The sequence below is a fragment of the Glycine soja genome, chromosome 16 (assembly GCF_004193775.1).
Source record: "Glycine soja cultivar W05 chromosome 16, ASM419377v2, whole genome shotgun sequence".
NCBI lineage: Eukaryota > Viridiplantae > Streptophyta > Magnoliopsida > Fabales > Fabaceae > Glycine > Glycine soja.
Window position 1 is genome coordinate 8182268 of NC_041017.1, and position 18234 is coordinate 8200501.

Below are 18234 nucleotides of genomic sequence, written 5' to 3' on the forward strand. Positions count from 1 at the left end.
TGATTCCTTGGAAGAAGAGAAAAATAATATTTTGCTTCCTTGACTATTCTTTGTGTCTCTCTACATTCGTGATAGATAGATAGTTAGGGGTTGAGAAAATACTTTTTTGTCTGGAAGGGGACCTCATTTCACGTTAGTAGGTATTAACCGTTTTATAACCATTACTCTCATCAAATAATAGTTATCTTTATAAATTTTTCCTATTTAACTCAATTAGAATTTAGTCTTTAATTATTAATTATTTATTTTTTAGTTTCTACAAAAGTCACATGTCTCTCACATGAGACATTAATTCTAATAGATTGCTCTCCTATGGATAAGTTCAAACCGAACTACAATGCAGCTATGAGTTATAATGGTAAAACAACTTGTGGCAGAGCTCTTAGGGACCATTGTGGTGGAACCATTTTCACCTTCTTTGTTCGGATTGGCAATTCATCTATTAATCTTGCGGAGCTATGGGCAATTGTCTTTGGTATCAAGCTAGCAACTTCCAGGGGCTATGTTTGATTTCATAGTTGAATCTGATCCTAAATTGGCCATCAGTATGATCCAAAAGTTGTGCAACAACGCATGAATATGCTCAACTTGTTGAATCTATCTTGGAGATGGCGACCTCTTCAGATATTAGTTCCTGAAATCACACTCCCAAGGGAAGCCAATCAAGTGAGGACTGTTTTGCCAAGCATGGCTTTGGCTTAGAGGATCTTTTTGTATTGATTGGGTGCCTCCTTTTGCTCCTTTGAAGGTACTAGCTGATGTATCTTCTACTAGATTCCTTCGTGGTTTTTAGTGTTTTCTTCCGGATTGGGTTAAGTCCCTTCCCGTAAAAAAAAAACTAGATCTTTAGATTTTGCTACCTATGAAAATACGCATTCCTACTTACTTTGTTGAACAATTTCTGTGACTAATTAATTAATGACAAGATATAAAGGGAGAAAAAGAAGAAAGAAATCCTCCACATTATTTATTATTAAAAAATGGTTAGAGCAAAATCTTATTATCTTACGTGTATATATATATATATATATATATATATATATATATATATATATATATTAAAAAATAAAAATTTAAAGTGATGCACGTATAAATATAATTATATTTGTGTTATTTATACACTAAATTTGTATAATACTTTTATGCGTACATATAACTAATGAACAACGTATAATATTAAGGGATGATAGCTACCAAAATTAATAATTAACTAATATTCTTCTGTCACCACATATATATCCAATCATCTATATAAAATAGTCTATAATATTTAATTAACCACTTTATCTTGCAATGTTTTCTTTTCTTTTATCTATATAAAGACTTATAAATGAGAATGTCAATGAAATCTCTATAATGTCCATGACGGAGAGTTTGACACGTGACACTTTTTCAGGTTTTTTGGTCATTTTTTCCCTCCCTTTTTTTGCACCATTTTTTTGTTGTCTCCGCCACGTATCGCTCCCTAATTGGCAGATTTCAACTCCCCATTTAATTCCACTTAATAATAAAAACTTTCCTTTCTTTCCTACATGTTTTCTTGACTATGTTACTCTCCCCCCGCCTCAATCTTCTCTTTCTCCATCTTTCTCTTCCTCAATCTTCTCCTCTTTTCCTTTTATTTTTTTTTGTTTCTTCCTTCATGTAGGCGATTACTAGCAATTATGGCTTCATGCAAGCGAGTTGCAGCCTACAATCCAAACTGAGGATGAGTTTTTGGAGTTAGCTCACCCTTGTGGGATCACGATCCTTTGTCCCGTCTATTGTAGCACGTGTGTCACCTAGGGCATTTCATTTTTTGTTTTGATGATCTTTTGGTTGATGGTGTCTCATTGTTTAGCTCCTCCTTCCTTAGTTTTCTTCAGCTTGGTGGTTATGTAATGTCACCGCGAAGAAGCATCCAGCTGGCAAGGTTTTTTCCCCTTTGCTGTTATGCATGTTTGTTTCGTTACTATTTGTCTCTATTTGCAAGGTTTTAATTTTGTTTGTTGTTATGCATGTTTTCTTCCTAACTAATAGTAATTTTTTTCGGTTGTGGCATTGATCTTGGTTGCCTGATATGGTATTCTTTCTTTATTTAATGTTATTTTCTTCGTTATTTTGTTGGTTTTGTTGTTAGAAGGCATTTTTATAAATATTTTACACTCTCTTTTATGTTTTTTCTCTCAACTGGGTTATGTTTTCACTATCCAAGATGCAAACAAATTAAAAAATGAGAATAACAATAGCTCTGTAAGTTATCCCTATTAGAGACTCTCTGAGGTAGGAAAGGTAAAAAAAATCTCTCTTCCTCTGAGGTAAGAAAAAACGTCATTCTTCTCTCCCAACTCTAAGCTTTCATTTTCTGTCTTACAACTTTTTTTTTTATTATGTTTAACAGATTGTATTTCGTTCTGACGGATGTGGATTTGTCCGAAACTTCAGTCATATAACTCCTGGTAATTTTCGATGCATTTTATTTTAAATATTTTAGATGCTATTGACTTAATTATTTAAATGATTTCTGCAAGTGAAAACTGTAAGTTAAAGTTTTTGTCTCACATACATTAATGGCTGGAAAAATATCGTACGCATTGATATGAAAAGTTTTGAATTCTGGTGTGCATCTTGTTGCAGATATTCCACTACATGATCAGTTTTCTTGTGCAAATGACTATGCCTTGAAGGTTCTGCCCTGAATTGTTGTGTGTTTGTGGCATTATAAATTTGATTTTTCACATCTGTGACAGTGTCACCTTTATTTTAATCAGTTTTATATCTACATTAACAGGTAAGGAAACCATATACTATCACAAAACAAAGAAAGAGGAGGACAGATAAAGAACATAAGAAGATCCTTGAAGCCTTAAAGCTATATGGCAGGGCCTGGCGACGAATTGAAGGTATAATTAATTTAGAAATTTCATATCTTAGGCAAATTATGCCATAAAGATTCTAGCAACACACACACACACACATATATAAATTAGTGAATCAAGAAGTATGGTCTAAGTTCTTGGATCCTTTTATTTTCACCACAGAACATGTTGGTACAAAGATTGTTGTTCAGATTCAAAGTCATGTTCAGAAGTTTTTTTCCTAAGGTTTATTGCTATATTCCAGTACCCATGATTTACCATGTTTTCAATATAGTACTATGAGTCACATATGATTTAAAATTGTGACAACCTTATATGATGCAAAAGTGCAAATTTCCTTGAGGGTGAAGTTGAAGGATTCACCTTAAATCAACTCTTTAACTCATTTGTTTAATTTCATGTAGATTCTTCGATTAAAGTCACACACTCATCTTTATAGTTTTGAACTATTTTATTCTCTGCTTTGTAGTTGAGTTCTTCAATGTTAATGAAAAAATTTCAATCAGAATTTGTCCTTTTAATTTTTTTTTTGGCCTGATAACCTGATGTTCGATAGCAAATTTGGTACTAGCATGGAGCTTTTATCTAATTTTAACTATTGTTTTAAGCAAATGGTTTACAGAATTATAAGAAAATATATTTAGATAACTCATTTTAAAAGCTACTAATGACTTTTCGCATCTTACAATTTGTAAGGAAACAGATTGATGGCCAATTGAAATAGTTATATGGCCTTGAAGGTATCTAACATACAAAGCTAGCATCCAAAATAATAGAGGGAAAGAAAAACTTTCAGATGGTTCATCTTGCTAAAATCAAAATCCCTCCAAGGAAAAAATAAAGGTTGTGCTCCAAGAAATATGATAGAACTTAGCATGGTTTATGATAAAATCCAAACTGAGAACGGGTTTTTAGAGCTATCAACTGCAGAAAGACAAGAAATTCAGATGAAGAAAGCCAAACTAATTGGTATGCTTGATGAGGTATGTGTTGTTCACTTTAATTGTAGTGCGTGTGGTTCCACTTCTCATATGTTTTCTACTCGGAAGCTAATAGTTATAACTTTCACATTTTGGAAGTAATTTCTTACTTCTCCTCGAGTTTTCAAACATACTATTATTGTAGTAGTATTGTTTTTGGCTTGCTACTACATGTGTTGGAGCATATATTATATAGCTTCATCTTATATAATGATTAATGAATATAAATTTAGAAAGATTATGAATGGCTAATGGTCTTAAATTGCATGGTTGTGGTTGATTGAAGTTAATAAAATATTTGTGATAGTTGAATTAATGGATAGTTTATTGATGTGATTTTATTTTTCTTTCTTGAAGGTGGAGCAAAGGTACAGGCAGTACCAACAGCAGATGGAGATAGTGGTTTTATCGTTTGATGTTTGAACTTCGAAGAAGATTGCTTTGGAGGGAAAATGGAAGGTTCGCGGCTCAAATATGTTGACCATCATCTTCGGCAACAGCGAGCACTTCCTCTCCTCACTCCACAATTGCTTATGAGAGTATCAGCATGCAAAACCAAAAGAGGTTTGCTTCACAATTGAAGGGAGCAGTGTGGTAGCACACTGCTACCACTCGTTGTTTGAGTCCCTCACAATTTCTTCTTAGTCCCCTGCTATTATGTGGGGGAGTGGTGAACAATTGTAGTGTAAAGAAAGAAGGAATTACCCTGCATAGAACCATTTGAGCTCTAAGGTAGCTTAGGATTTGAAAGTATATGATTGAGGTTGTATATTATTTTTGTAAGTTCTAAAGGTGGGATAGATGGATTGTTGTCATAAATTTTATTTTGGTAAAAGATACCAATATATCTTCGATTGAACAATATGTTGTGGTATTTTACATATCCTCCATTGCATAAACCAAAACCAGTTGCGATTTAATATTTTTCTTTTTAAGTAAGTACAATGGCCATTATGTGATTGCACATTTGAAACCAAAAATAATCTAGAAAAATGTAATAAATGAAAGTAAAGTGCGAAAATGTTATTACAAAAAGTTTTTTTTTCCTTTTCGTAAGGAATGAAAGCAATGCATGAAGATTTGTGTGTTTGAAAGTTGAAACCATATTTGATACAAGTAGAAACAAGCACAGAATCAACTCATTTGCCAATATGTGAAAAAATAGAAGATAGAGGTACAAGTAAGCTCTTGTATGTTTACTAAACATACCATTCTTCATGCGTATCTCATTTGCCATTGTGTATTCACTCGCATCAAAGAGGCACAAAGTTTTTCACTTTTGATTAGTCTTTCATATGACATAAGTTAACTTATTTTCTCTTATTAAATTCACAGTACTTTGCCCAATTACAATAACTAACACATGGCAGGGCTCAAAGCTGATGATTAATGAATCATTACCTGAAATACAACAAATTAAAGAAAGGTCAGGACATCTGCAACAAATTAAAGAAAGCTCAAAGCTGATGATTAACTTACTTATATATATATATATATATATATATATATATATATATATATATATATATATATATGTGTGTGTGTGTGTGTGTGTGTGTGTGTGTGTGTGTGTGTGTGTGTGTGTGTGTGTGTGCGTGTGTGTGTGTGGGGGTGTGGGTGTGTGTGTGTGTGTGTGTGTGTGTGTGCGTGGGTGCGTGCGTGCGTGCTACCATATTAGTTAACATTTTTTTAGAAACGATACTAAGACTTGAATGTATTAATTTTTTTTATTTAATTTTATGTGCCAAGAAGGGCTATTGCATCTTGCATTTCTACCATTGCATCTTTATTCCAGAAAATTTATTCTGAAATGCAAATTTTTATTTTGGAGATGGAGGATGCAATAATGAAAGTGCAGAAAACAAATGTCTAATTCATTTTATGTTGCCTGCCAACAAATAATGTTAGCATTTTGTACAGAGACCATACTTTTATATTTCATAGTAACCAATTACTAACAAATATTTACTTCAATATATTTTTTTTCACAAAAAGAGAGAACCTAAAAATATTTTCTCGGCTTCAAACTGCAAAAGATTCCAAGTTATCCAAATAATAATAATAACAAAACGCATATTACCAATTATCATATTCATAGGTATAAACGCACATATGCAACAAACCTTTCAAAATAATGTTAGACACTTAATTTAGGATAATGTTGTAAATAAATTTATAATTTTAAATTTAGGATTATAATTTTAAATTAGCCCATTTTTTAAGTTGCAAATTTTTATTCATTTAATACACATTTTCCTCGTATAATATCAAACATGTTGATTAAGTTAGCTAAAGTTATTTTAATTTAACTACATGGCTTTAAATTTTAAAAATTGACTAAACCACATACATGCAAGACCATTGACAACCACTTTATTTGCTACGAAAGAGAGATCCCAGAAAATATTTTCTCGGCTTCAAGCGGCAAACGATTCCAAGTTACCCAAAAAATAAAAAATAAAAAATATAATAATAATAATAATAATAATAATAATAATAATAATAATAATAATAATAATAACAAAACACACATTACCAATTATCATATTCATAGGTATAAACGCACCTATGCAGCAAACCTTTCAAAATAATTATAATTTCAAACCCCTTTAGATTAAGCTAGAGAAAGAAGCTTTCAACCTCAAAAATCAAACGCATAAATCAAAATAAAATTAAAAAAGTGACTAAATCATGTACCTCTTGGCAAAACCATTGACAACCACTCCATTCACTACAAGGACAAAATCCATAAGATATTTTCTATTAGAAACACAACTCATCATTATGATTAATTCACAATGTCAAACATTTAATTTGGGATAATGTTGTAAACAAATTTATAATTTTAAATTAGTATGTTTTCTTCTTTTTGTAGATGTATTTTGTGCCTATGTAATTTTGTCTCTTTCTATAATGATAAGGTTCTTTTATACCCATTTTTTAAGTTGCTAATTTTTATTCATTTAATACACGCTTTCTTCATATACTATCAAACATGTTGATTAAGTTAGATAAAGTAATTTTAATTTAACTACATGTCTTTAAATTTAAATCTTAAATATATAATCATATTAAATATTTAGAGAAAGAATTTTACCGTATATAATAATTTTATCGTATGTAAATATACATATATTTATGAAAAAATAATGATACATGTGGCGTGAATCTTAGATTATTCTTGATGAAGGAAAATGTTTTTCTCTTCCGAAGATGTTTTTAAACCAATTCCTAGATGTCACTCTTATGCAAATTCAAAAACCTGACACGGTAAATATAATGATGCATTGTGACTGATGTAAATGACATCCAAGTTTATGAGCTTAAGTTATTTTTGTTCTGTTGTAACTTTATACACGGTAACTAAAGTGAGGTCTACTTCTTCAATTTTACGAGATTTAATTATTTAAAGAAGATACATAAAGATTCAATGTCATAAACTCTCCAATATATATTTCATTTTAATCTATATTTTTCTCAACTCTCTCTCCCATATTCATTTTGTTTTCTATTATTTTCAAATTTTATCCATTTATTTATTCTACCTTTTGTGTGTTCCTACTATTTTTGAAAAATTAAACAGCAAAAAAATTAAAACAAAAAAACACCCTTGCTTTACATTTGGTTATTGTTCCTTTAATTTACAAACAAAGTTTGCTATGCTTTTCTCATGTTAAAACTTATACTCCAATATTATTGTAATTCTTCGGTTGTTTCTTTCTGGACATACTACATGTTATAGTAGCAGTTGTCTTCATTCCTATATTTCTTTTCTTTCCACCATTCAATAAAAACATTCTAAAGTTGCTAAATAAAAAAAATCTGTGAGTATGCATAGCTGACGAGGTTTAAGCACAATATTATTATAAACATTCAGTTCTCTTTTTCTGGGATACAATGTTCCTTTTATTCCTATCATGCAATCAAAAATACCAATGCTAATTGAATAAAAAATCAAACGACCCGTGCGTATACACGGGTTACAGACTAGTTTATTTATAAAAGCTAAATTCTTAACTTTGATATACATTTTTTTTTTCTTTGAGAAATATTTGTAAAACCTACTTCCTACAAATTTTTCTAACTAAAATTGTTAGTAATATCCTCTTGAGAAAGATTAGTAATGAATTTGTCTTAAAAAAAAAGGTAAGTTTTGAAGAACTTGGAGTTCAAATTATTGAAAGGAAGTTGAGCTTCTTCAAACATTGTGTTGGGTTACAAGTGTGAGGTGAAGTCCCACATCGGGTAGAAGTGGAAAGGTTGAACACCATATAAGTGAGGAGAAGACCCATAAACTTGAGCCTTAAGGTTTTGGGTTAAAGTGTGGTGTTAGGTCTCCTTATGTGGTGGCTCGTGGTCCACAGGTGTATCCCTCGGATCTCCCCAACACATTGAACCTCAGCCATACAGAAGCTAGGTTAGTTCATTCATGTTGTTACTCTTCTTTTGGTGTCTCTAATGTAATAACCTGGTAGGATAGAGTTAGATTAAGACAAAAAGGGAGAATACATGGTTTCTTCAAAATGGAGTTGGTGGTTGAAAGTGCGAAGTGGCGGGTAGGGCAACATAAGGTAATTAGTATGGAGGTTATCTAGATCAACTGATCATTTGGCTCAAATGATAGATTCGTGTAGCATGCTAGATTTAGATATTAAAGGAGGAAGTTTCACTTGGAGGAAAAATATTTAAAATGGAGGTCATGTTCATAAAAAAATGGATAGATACTTCTCCAATCCTTATAGGTGTTTGTCTTTTCCTCATACTCTTGTTGAGATGATGTTACCTACTTATAATTCATATCATAACCCCTTGCTTCTAAATTGTATGAAGGCCAGAACTAGAAAAAAATAGAGGATTTCACTTTCAGGCAACTTGGATTTCCCTTGCAGATTATGGTAATCTTTGCTGATGATTGTCTCCTATTCATCAAGGCAACAACATCTCCGGTGAGGCTTGGCAAGAAAGTTTTAGACTCTTTTTGTACGGCGGAAGACTTCAAGATTAATGCTGACAAATCTAGATTTCTTGCTTCTAGAAATTTAAATCATGCTCGGGTTGAAGGATTTGAGTCTATTATGGGATTCACCCAAACCCAAAAAATTGATAAGTACCTGGATTTTCCTATTTTTACTGGGAGATTTAAGAACTCTGGCTTTGCTTTCATTTTGGATAAAATGAAAGGAAGATTGGCTGGTTGGAAGAGTAAGCTTTTAAATTAAATTGGCCGTACTACTCTTGCTAAATCTGTTTTATCATCTATACCTACTTATGTTATGAAGAATTGTTGGATTCCTTGAAGGTATTTGTAATGAGATGGATAACATGGTGATGGGATTTATTTGGGATAAATATACTTTCCGTTGAGTGAGTTGCGATATCGATACAAAAGCGAAGAAAGATGGGGAAGTTCGGGGCATTTTGACCTAATGGGGTTAGTTTTACAAACTAATTCCCAAAATAGGTCTGTTCCAAAACTATTTCCAAGCTGGGTCTATTTTTGGACATAACCCCAGCCTATCCCGCCAGCATGCATGGCGGTATGAGTGGCGTGAAGACACGTGGATGATGCCGCCAGGATGAATGGCAAGATAAGTGCACATGGGTGCTGCCAGTCATAGCAGTGAGACATAGGCTGACATGGACACTGTCTCGCCAGTGCCAATGGCGAGACAGCTGAGGTGGCAGGCTGTCCAGTGTAGAGGAGCAGGCTAGCTAGCTATGGTGCAGGAGGTGCAGCTTTTTCTTCGTGCAGCGCAGTGTCTCACCATTGCACCTAGCGAGATAAGCTTCGTGCAGTACTCCTCCATTATAAAACGCTTCCCTAAGCCAAACAAGCCACACCTTCATCACACCTTCGTGTTGGGCTTGTGCTGCTGGCAAGAAACTTTGCTTGCTATTGCTCTACATCTTCTATTCTTTCATTGTGTCAAACTAGGTAAGTTAGTTAATATTTTTTATATTTTATTTATTTAGTAATTATTTTAGATATCAATATTATTTGTTTTAGGTATTATAAGTTTGTATGGTAAATTAGTTTTACTTTTTATGTTAATATTATTTGTTAGTTTTAGTTGTAGGTTAGTTTTAGTTATAATTTTTTATGGTACTTAGTTTTAGTTTGGGGTATCCTAATTTTTTAGTTTTGTATGTTGGTTTTAATTTTAGTTTTGTATATTACGTTATTTTTAGTTTGAGGTATCCTAAGTTTTTAGTTTTGTATATTACGTTAGTTTTAGTTTTAGGTATTTCAAGTTGTTAGTTTTAGTTGTAGGTATCCTAAGTTTTTAGTTTTGTATATTACGTAAGTTTTAGTTTTAGGTATTTTAAGTTGTCAGTTTTAGTTGTATGTATCCTAAGTTTTTAGTTTTGTATATTAGTTTTAATTTTAGTTTTGTATATTACGGTTAGTTTTAGTTGTAGGTATTTTAAGTTGTTAGTTTTAGTTTTAGGTATTTTAAGTTGTTAGTTTTGTATGTTAAATTAGTTTTAGTTTTAGTTTTAGGTATTGTAAGTTAATATTGATACGTTAGTTTAGTTTGTATTAATTTTTTATATGTATTGTTTTAATTTTTGGTGACAAAAATATATATTTTGTTATTTATTTAAATTTGTGTTTGCATGTAATTTAATTTATTTGTTAAAAATATTTAAATTTTTTTATTTGTATAATTTTTTTATTGAAATATATGAATTGAAAAATATATAATTTGTTATTTATTTTAAGTTGTGTTTATATGTATTTTAATTTATTTGTATAATATATTTAAAGTTTGATATTTGTAGTATATATTTTATTAGTGAAAATATTTATTGTGTTAATTTTTTATTTGTAGTATATATTTATTGTGTTAATTTTTAATTTGTAGTATATATTTTTAATTGAAAAATATTTATTAGTGAAAAATATATTTTTATTTGTAGTATATAAATTTTAATTTATTCTTTACATATTAATTTTTGTTACATATTGTGTTACATAATTTAATTTGTATATATAATTAATTAAGTTTTTATAAATGTAGTTAATTTTTATTTTATTTTATGAACAAATAATGTTAAAAAAAATCAACTTATTGATTCAAAAAAACAATACCAGAGAAGAGAAATATTACTGGTTGATTCAGAGACGAACTTTAAAAATACTTAAACACTCAACCCTCAGAAATTTTAAAGCCAAAGCGTTCTCAGAAATTTTTAAAGCGAAACCGAGAATGTTGCTATATATGCACACCTATATCGCCAATGGTGTTGGCGGTATATGCTCCTTGTCTTGCCAACACTACTTGCGAAAGACCATAGCCTGGCTGCTACTCTACAAGCATAGTCTGCCTAACCTGTCCCGTCCCTGCCCTGCCCTGCACGCTGCTCAGGCCAAGTCGCTAGTGAGAGTGGTGAGAACTTGCAACCCCAAACTCGCCAGCTCCATTGGCGGTATCCAGCCACGTGTCAAGGGTTTGTGTATCTCACCATTCATGATGGCGATACACTTGCATGACTACGTAGAAAACAGACCCAGCTTGAAAATAGGTTTGAAACAGACCTATCTTGGAAATTAGTTTGTAAAACTAACCTCATTAGGTCAAAATGTCGAAAGTTCAGTATTGGAGACCAATGTAGTCTTTTCTAGTCCTTTTAGCGACCGGTTTAAATTATTGTTAGTTGTAAACACTAATAACAAAATTGTGCAAAAAAAATACATTGAGACTTTTTTAAAAATAATGAGATCTGATTCAACCTTTAATTAACAGTAAAATGAAATTCAACAAAATGAATAAATGATGAAATAAAAAATATAATTAAGTCTAATTGTTATTCATCGATCTTTCCTCAAATATAAAATCCTACAAATTAATACATTTTTTATACATTTATAAATAACGAATTGTCAATTTATTTATTTAAATAATTTTATAAAGATAATTTATTATAATTTCTGTGTCAAAATACAAGGAAAATGAAATTTTAATAATTAATTAATTTTTTTGACATTTTGTCAACCGTTTAGTTTTTCTTTTTGACAAAGTTAATAGTTTACTTGAAACCCACAAACAAAAGTATTAAAATATAGTTTTAATTAATTTCATACTTTGGTAGGAAATTGGTTATATAACTACTAATAAAGGGTCATCCCTACATCAACCGTTATTTCTTTAACCACTAATATTAAAATTCTCACCTGCCAAATACATTATCGTTTTACATTAAAACCTCTAAAAAAATATGTGCTAAATGCAAGTATAAGTTCAGTAAAACAAATGCAAGTAAATTTTTTTATTAGTACATAAAAAACTATTTTTATTCCAATTTACAATAAAGATACATCGATATTTCATATACATTTTTAAAACTTTTTTAATTTTTATTTTGTAACCAATCAAATATTTTAAGCCACTTATGGTCTCTTTCTTAAATTTATTAAATAATTAAAAATATTTTTTACAAATAAATTATTTATTTATGGAATATTTATGAGTTCAATATATATTTATTATCGTAAAATATTCTTGTATAGATGTTTAATAACAATTACTTTGTTGTCCCATCATATTAATAAATAAACATTGGAAAATGATTACATCTTATAAGATATTTTGTAAAAATTGATCATGTATATAAATTAAATGATTTTTTTATAAGCAGTTGCCATCAATGTTCCTCTAATTTATGTATAAAAAAAAATGCTCCTCTAATTTTTATGTGTTTTTGGTGGCCGCAATGTTCGTCTGATTTATTACATAAAACTTTTGTCATTTTGATTGCCGCTTAAATACCTTACCATATTTTTTTTTTTGATATCATTTTCTTTTGGATATTTTTATCTTTTTATTTGATATAATTTTTCTTTTGATATTTTTATCTTCAACTATTGTAAATCATTACAGTAGTTTATTTTAGTTTTTTAAAAATAATTATATCTTTTAAAATAAATTACATCCAATTATATACAAAAAAAAATTCTAAGTCAAGTTACGAATAATTATTTTTTTCATCGGTGTATTAAGAAAAAAAATGATGAGTATCCAAGAGGGCGATGAAAGTCACGAAACGAAACCGTTAGATTTTATAATTTTTTGAATTGAAATATATTAAAATAAAGGCTAAATATCTATTTTCATCCTTGAATATATAGAGTGCTGAGAAATTTGTTCTCCAAGATGGAAATTAAGATTTTAGTTCCCGAAAGTAAAAAAAATGTGACAAATTTATTCATGTGTTACCTTTTGTCCGTTATCATTAATGAAAGAGCTTATATCACACAGATGAACAAAAATATCACAAAAAATTATTGTCAACATAATTGTTGAATAAATTTGATAAAAATGTAAGTAAGTTACCCTTGGATCAAAATGTCAGTAATTTTTCATTAAATTAAAACATCAATGGTTTTATTTGGACCAAAATATTAATATGTTTCCAATTGACCAAAATGTTATTTAAGTTAGCATTGGATCGAGATGTCAGTAATTTATTTTTAAGCAAAATGTCAATGTGTTTCCATTGGAATAATTTGTCATATCCCAAATTAATGAACACCTAAAAAAATAGGGAATCAAATATAAATTAGAACAAACATAATAGTTAAAGGTTCTTCAACTTATGGAGTAGATTGAGAGCAGATAATTTCATCCTACAAATATGTAACATCTAACATAAATAACTTGTAAGCAAACAATAAAATTAATTAATCAAAATTTAAAAAATTTATTAGTAGTGTTGTTGTGGTTGCATTTGAGTTAGAATGTTTGTTAAAGTAATGGTGCTTATTATTTGTTTGTTTTAACTTAGGTTTGTTTTCCTATTTTTTTAAGTGTTTATTATAGTGTTATATTTGTAATAATAAAAAAAGGAAAAAAATAAATATTAAATTATATTTTATCCTTAAATGAAATAAAATTTGAGATCTGAGAATTTAGTTTAGTGGAAACGTATTGATATTTTCATAAAAAAAACTATTGACATTTTAATCAAATGAAAAAATACTCATATTTTGATATGAAAATGTAATAACATTTTGGTCTAAAAAATTATTGATATTTTGATCAAATAAAAAATTATTAATATTTTGATCCAATAAAAAATTATTCACATTTTAATTTATTGAACAAACATGTGAGAGATGATATTTTTGTAACATTTTTGTCTCTATCAATTTCTCATCTCCTAAAATAAAAAAACTATTTATCTATTAAATAATGAATAAGAAACTGCTCTTTTTGTGTCTGCATTTTTTTTTTGTCTTTCTTTTGTCCAATAATAATAAGACCCTTAATTTTCCACAATGGCAAGTCACAGCAACTCAGGGAAGCACTTTTCACAAGTCTTCGCGTTTCTATGGTCCAAGTCTTTCCTCTATTGCTTGGAAATTTTTGGCTTTAACTTCTTTGACCCGTTCCACTTTCTTTTATATTTCTTCACATTCACATCCACACTGTCATCTAAAACGCTCTCAAAGGTAAGTTCTTTGCTCACTTCTAACTACAAATTTTGCTGCTTTTCATTTTCTGCTGTTTACTTAGTGAGTGTGTTTTCTTGGGCAGAGCCGAATTACCTGAAAGCTTCATGGGGTTTCCTGAATTTGGCTGTCAAAAAACCCAGGTGGGTATTTCAGCACTTTTGCAAAATTTCATTTTTTTTTCTTCCATTTCATGTTTTGGAATAAACTTTACTACTGGGTTTCTCTGGGTTTTGATGTTTTCTTCTTCTTTTGTCAATTGTTCTTGCTTTGTTGCAGTATGAGTTTTGGTCTGAAGTATAGATTCTTTTTGTCTTTTTATGCTGTTGACTTGGTTTTGTATGAGGTGATGAACTGTGTTTTATGCTGTTTTGTTTTGTTTTCAATTGTTTCTCATGATGTGTTATTGGGAGGGTTGTAGTGCTATGAAGTTTATATGTGGTGCTGTGACTTGGATTGGATAGGAATCTAACTGGCTTGTAGTGTTAGTTTTGGTATGAAGTATGGATTTTTTGCCCTTGTCTTATTAGGACAGAACTTAGATACAAAACTTTTGATACTGTTCTCCAATCATAATTGGAGTTTTACGTTAATAATCTATGTCGACCTTTAATGCAAAACTTTATTACGCGGACTACTGAGGTGAAACTCCAATTTTGATTGGAGAAAAATGCCAAAATCATGCAAAGAATTGTATGGTTGACTCGGTTTGTGTGAGGTGCTGAACTGTGTTTTCTGCTCTTCCGTTTTCTTTTCAATGTTTTTTCAGGGTGTGCTCTTGGAATGGTTGTAGTGCTATGGAGTTTGTTTGTGTTGTTGCTTGGATTGGATAGCCATTTGAGTGAGGTGTCTGGATTACTTCCTCTTGGCTTGTTTTTATAATCTTGGTAAAGATGGTTCTGCATAGCTGGATTTCCAGCTCTCATATTCTTGTTAATTTCTTGCTGCTGCTTGGTTGTGGCATAACCTACGGGACTGACACTGATATCTTCTGCTTGAAAAGTATCAAAGAATCCCTTGAAGACCCCTATAATTATTTGAAGTTCTCTTGGGATTTCAACAACAAAACTGAAGGGTATATCTGCAGGTTTAATGGGGTTGAGTGTTGGCACCCTGACGAGAACAGGGTCTTGAATCTCAAACTGTCGAATATGGGACTCAAGGGCCAGTTTCCTCGCGGCATTCAAAATTGCTCGAGCTTAACTGGATTAGACCTTTCAATTAACAAACTCTCTGGAACCATTCCGGGAGACATATCCACTCTTATACCATTTGCGACGTCTATTGATCTATCTACAAATGAGTTTTCTGGGGCAATTCCCGTGAGTCTTGCGAATTGTACCTTTCTTAATACCCTTAAACTTGATCAGAATCGACTCACTGGCCAAATTCCTCCACAATTTGGTGTTCTCTCACGAATTAAGGTATTTTCTGTATCCAACAATCTTTTGACGGGGCAAGTTCCAATCTTTAGGGATGGGGTTGAGTTACATTATGCAAATAATCAAGGCCTATGTGGAGGAAATACATTGGCGCCTTGCCAAGCCACGCCTTCCAAGAGTAACATGGCTGTTATTGCTGGAGCTGCTGCTGGCGGGGTGACTCTTGCGGCATTAGGATTGGGTATTGGAATGTTCTTCTTTGTGCGACGTGTTTCTTTCAAGAAGAAGGAAGAGGATCCTGAAGGAAACAAATGGGCAAGAAGTCTAAAAGGAACTAAACGAATTAAGGCAAGCTATATCGGTGCATTGCACAGAAAATATATGATTACACAGTTATTCATTTTTATTGTAGATACATTTGAGTTTTGTAGCATTAGATAATTGTTTTCAATAGGAACTAGTTTGTTAGAAAATGTCCTTTTTAAAAAAAAAAAAAGAATCTCTCAAGTTTCAAGTGAAATATTTTCTTATTAAATATTTCCTTGACTTTGTTGTGTATATTAATATTAATTGGCAAAACATGTTTTTCATATTGCTGCGCTAAACATAGGAAAATAAAATATTTCTAAATTGAGCTGGTAAAATATACATTTTCTGTCAAAATTAAAAAAACGTAGAATACACTTTCTGAAAATTAATTTCTGTAATATTTAAAGAGCCTTAGTTCATATGATTTACATACTATTGAACTCTTATGAGAATATTATACCTAAGTCTAACTATACTGAATTGGACATCAGGTTTCTATGTTTGAGAAATCAATTTCAAAAATGAAATTGAGTGATCTCATGAAGGCTACTAACAACTTCAGTAATACCAATATCATTGGGACAGGAAGAACAGGAACTGTTTACAAAGCTGTCCTTGACGATGGCACAACTCTTATGGTTAAGAGATTACAGGAATCTCAGTACACTGAAAAAGAATTTATGTCTGAGATGGGTACGCTAGGTACTGTCAAACATCGCAATCTGGTTCCTCTTTTAGGTTTTTGTATGACCAAAAGGGAGAGGCTTTTGGTCTATAAAAACATGCCAAATGGCAACCTCCATGACCAACTCCATCCCGCTGATGGTGTGAGCACCCTTGACTGGACTACAAGGCTCAAAATTGCAATTGGAGCAGCCAAAGGGTTAGCATGGCTTCATCATAGCTGCAATCCCCGTATCATCCACCGAAACATAAGCTCGAAGTGCATCTTGTTGGATGCAGATTTTGAGCCAAAAATTTCTGATTTCGGCCTTGCTAGACTGATGAATCCAATTGATACTCATTTGAGTACTTTTGTAAATGGGGAGTTTGGAGATTTAGGTTATGTTGCTCCTGAGTACACAAGAACTTTGGTTGCTACACCTAAAGGGGATATTTACAGCTTTGGAACTGTTCTTCTTGAGTTGGTGACAGGTGAAAGACCTACCAATGTGTCTAAAGCTCCGGAAACTTTTAAAGGAAATCTGGTAGAATGGATTACGGAGCTCACAAGCAATGCAAAACTCCATGATGCCATTGATGAATCACTAGTCAGAAAGGATGTTGATAGTGAGCTTTTCCAATTTCTAAAGGTTGCATGCAACTGTGTCTCACCAACTCCAAAGGAGAGGCCCACCATGTTTGAAGTGTATCAGCTTTTAAGAGCTATTGGGGGTAGATACAATTTCACAACTGAGGATGATATATTGGTACCTACTGATATTGGTAATACTGATAACATGCAGGAACTTATTGTAGCCCAAGAAGGAAGTTATTGAAAGGTATGTTAGATATATAGGGTATAAATATAATTTATGTAATTGGTATTAAATTTTAATGTGTAATTATATATCTTACTTTGGTGTCCTAAAATAAATGTTAGTGGTAAATGTAGTTTTGAGGATCTAGATCCAGTTGTGTGCTATTGATATTGAAACATCAATATAAGATCATCAATCAAGGAGTAGATATAGTTGAGTTACTTCTTTCTAATCCTTATTTTGATCTGATTTCTTTGTTCTCTTCTCCCTCTTGCATGCTAATGTTTATAACCAATAGAAACTGTGTCAGTAGTTTTCATTGACCAATTATTCCAAAAGCTTAAGCTGTGAGGTGAAGACTTATGAATAGTTTTTTTTTATATCTTGTAATCTAGCACACCCCCTCACATATCAGCCATCTGTGCTTCAAGTGTGGACGGTGCTCTGTTAGGAACTCATCCACTAAATGAAATATAAAGAAAATTCAGAGCACAGAACTCGGATTACAGTAGAGAACATGCAGGAAAATGTAGAAAACATGCAGCCTCTAAAATTACAACAATGTTTCCCACACTTGTTGCTATGTATGCAGGCATGTTTGTTATACCTATAAATCCCTCTTATACCCTATAGGAGTGTGAGTTTGTAACAATTTCCTTTCCATTTAGTGAGTAGATTTATATTGTGTGGTAAAAGATTAAGAAATGAAATTAATCATTCATAGAGGTCCTCACTTGAAGTATGTTCCATAATAATGGGGACACAATGGTT

At 31.2% G+C, this 18234-nt stretch overlaps 1 protein-coding gene and 1 long non-coding RNA gene across 2 annotated transcripts; both read left to right on the plus strand.

The window, feature by feature from the left end:
* Positions 1-3595: 3595 nt before the first annotated feature.
* LOC114389735 lies at positions 3596-4700 on the plus strand. The gene is made up of 2 exons (XR_003661802.1): positions 3596-3841; positions 4196-4700. It is a non-coding gene; the product is annotated as an uncharacterized LOC114389735 (long non-coding RNA).
* Positions 4701-14143: 9443 nt separating this feature from the next.
* LOC114389732 (probably inactive leucine-rich repeat receptor-like protein kinase At5g48380) lies at positions 14144-17701 on the plus strand. The gene is made up of 4 exons (XM_028350480.1): positions 14144-14291; positions 14377-14434; positions 15061-16021; positions 16474-17701. The coding sequence occupies exons 3-4, from the start codon at positions 15185-15187 to the stop codon at positions 17479-17481; spliced, it is 1845 nt and encodes a 614-aa protein (XP_028206281.1). The 5' UTR covers positions 14144-14291; positions 14377-14434; positions 15061-15184; the 3' UTR covers positions 17482-17701.
* Positions 17702-18234: the final 533 nt, after the last annotated feature.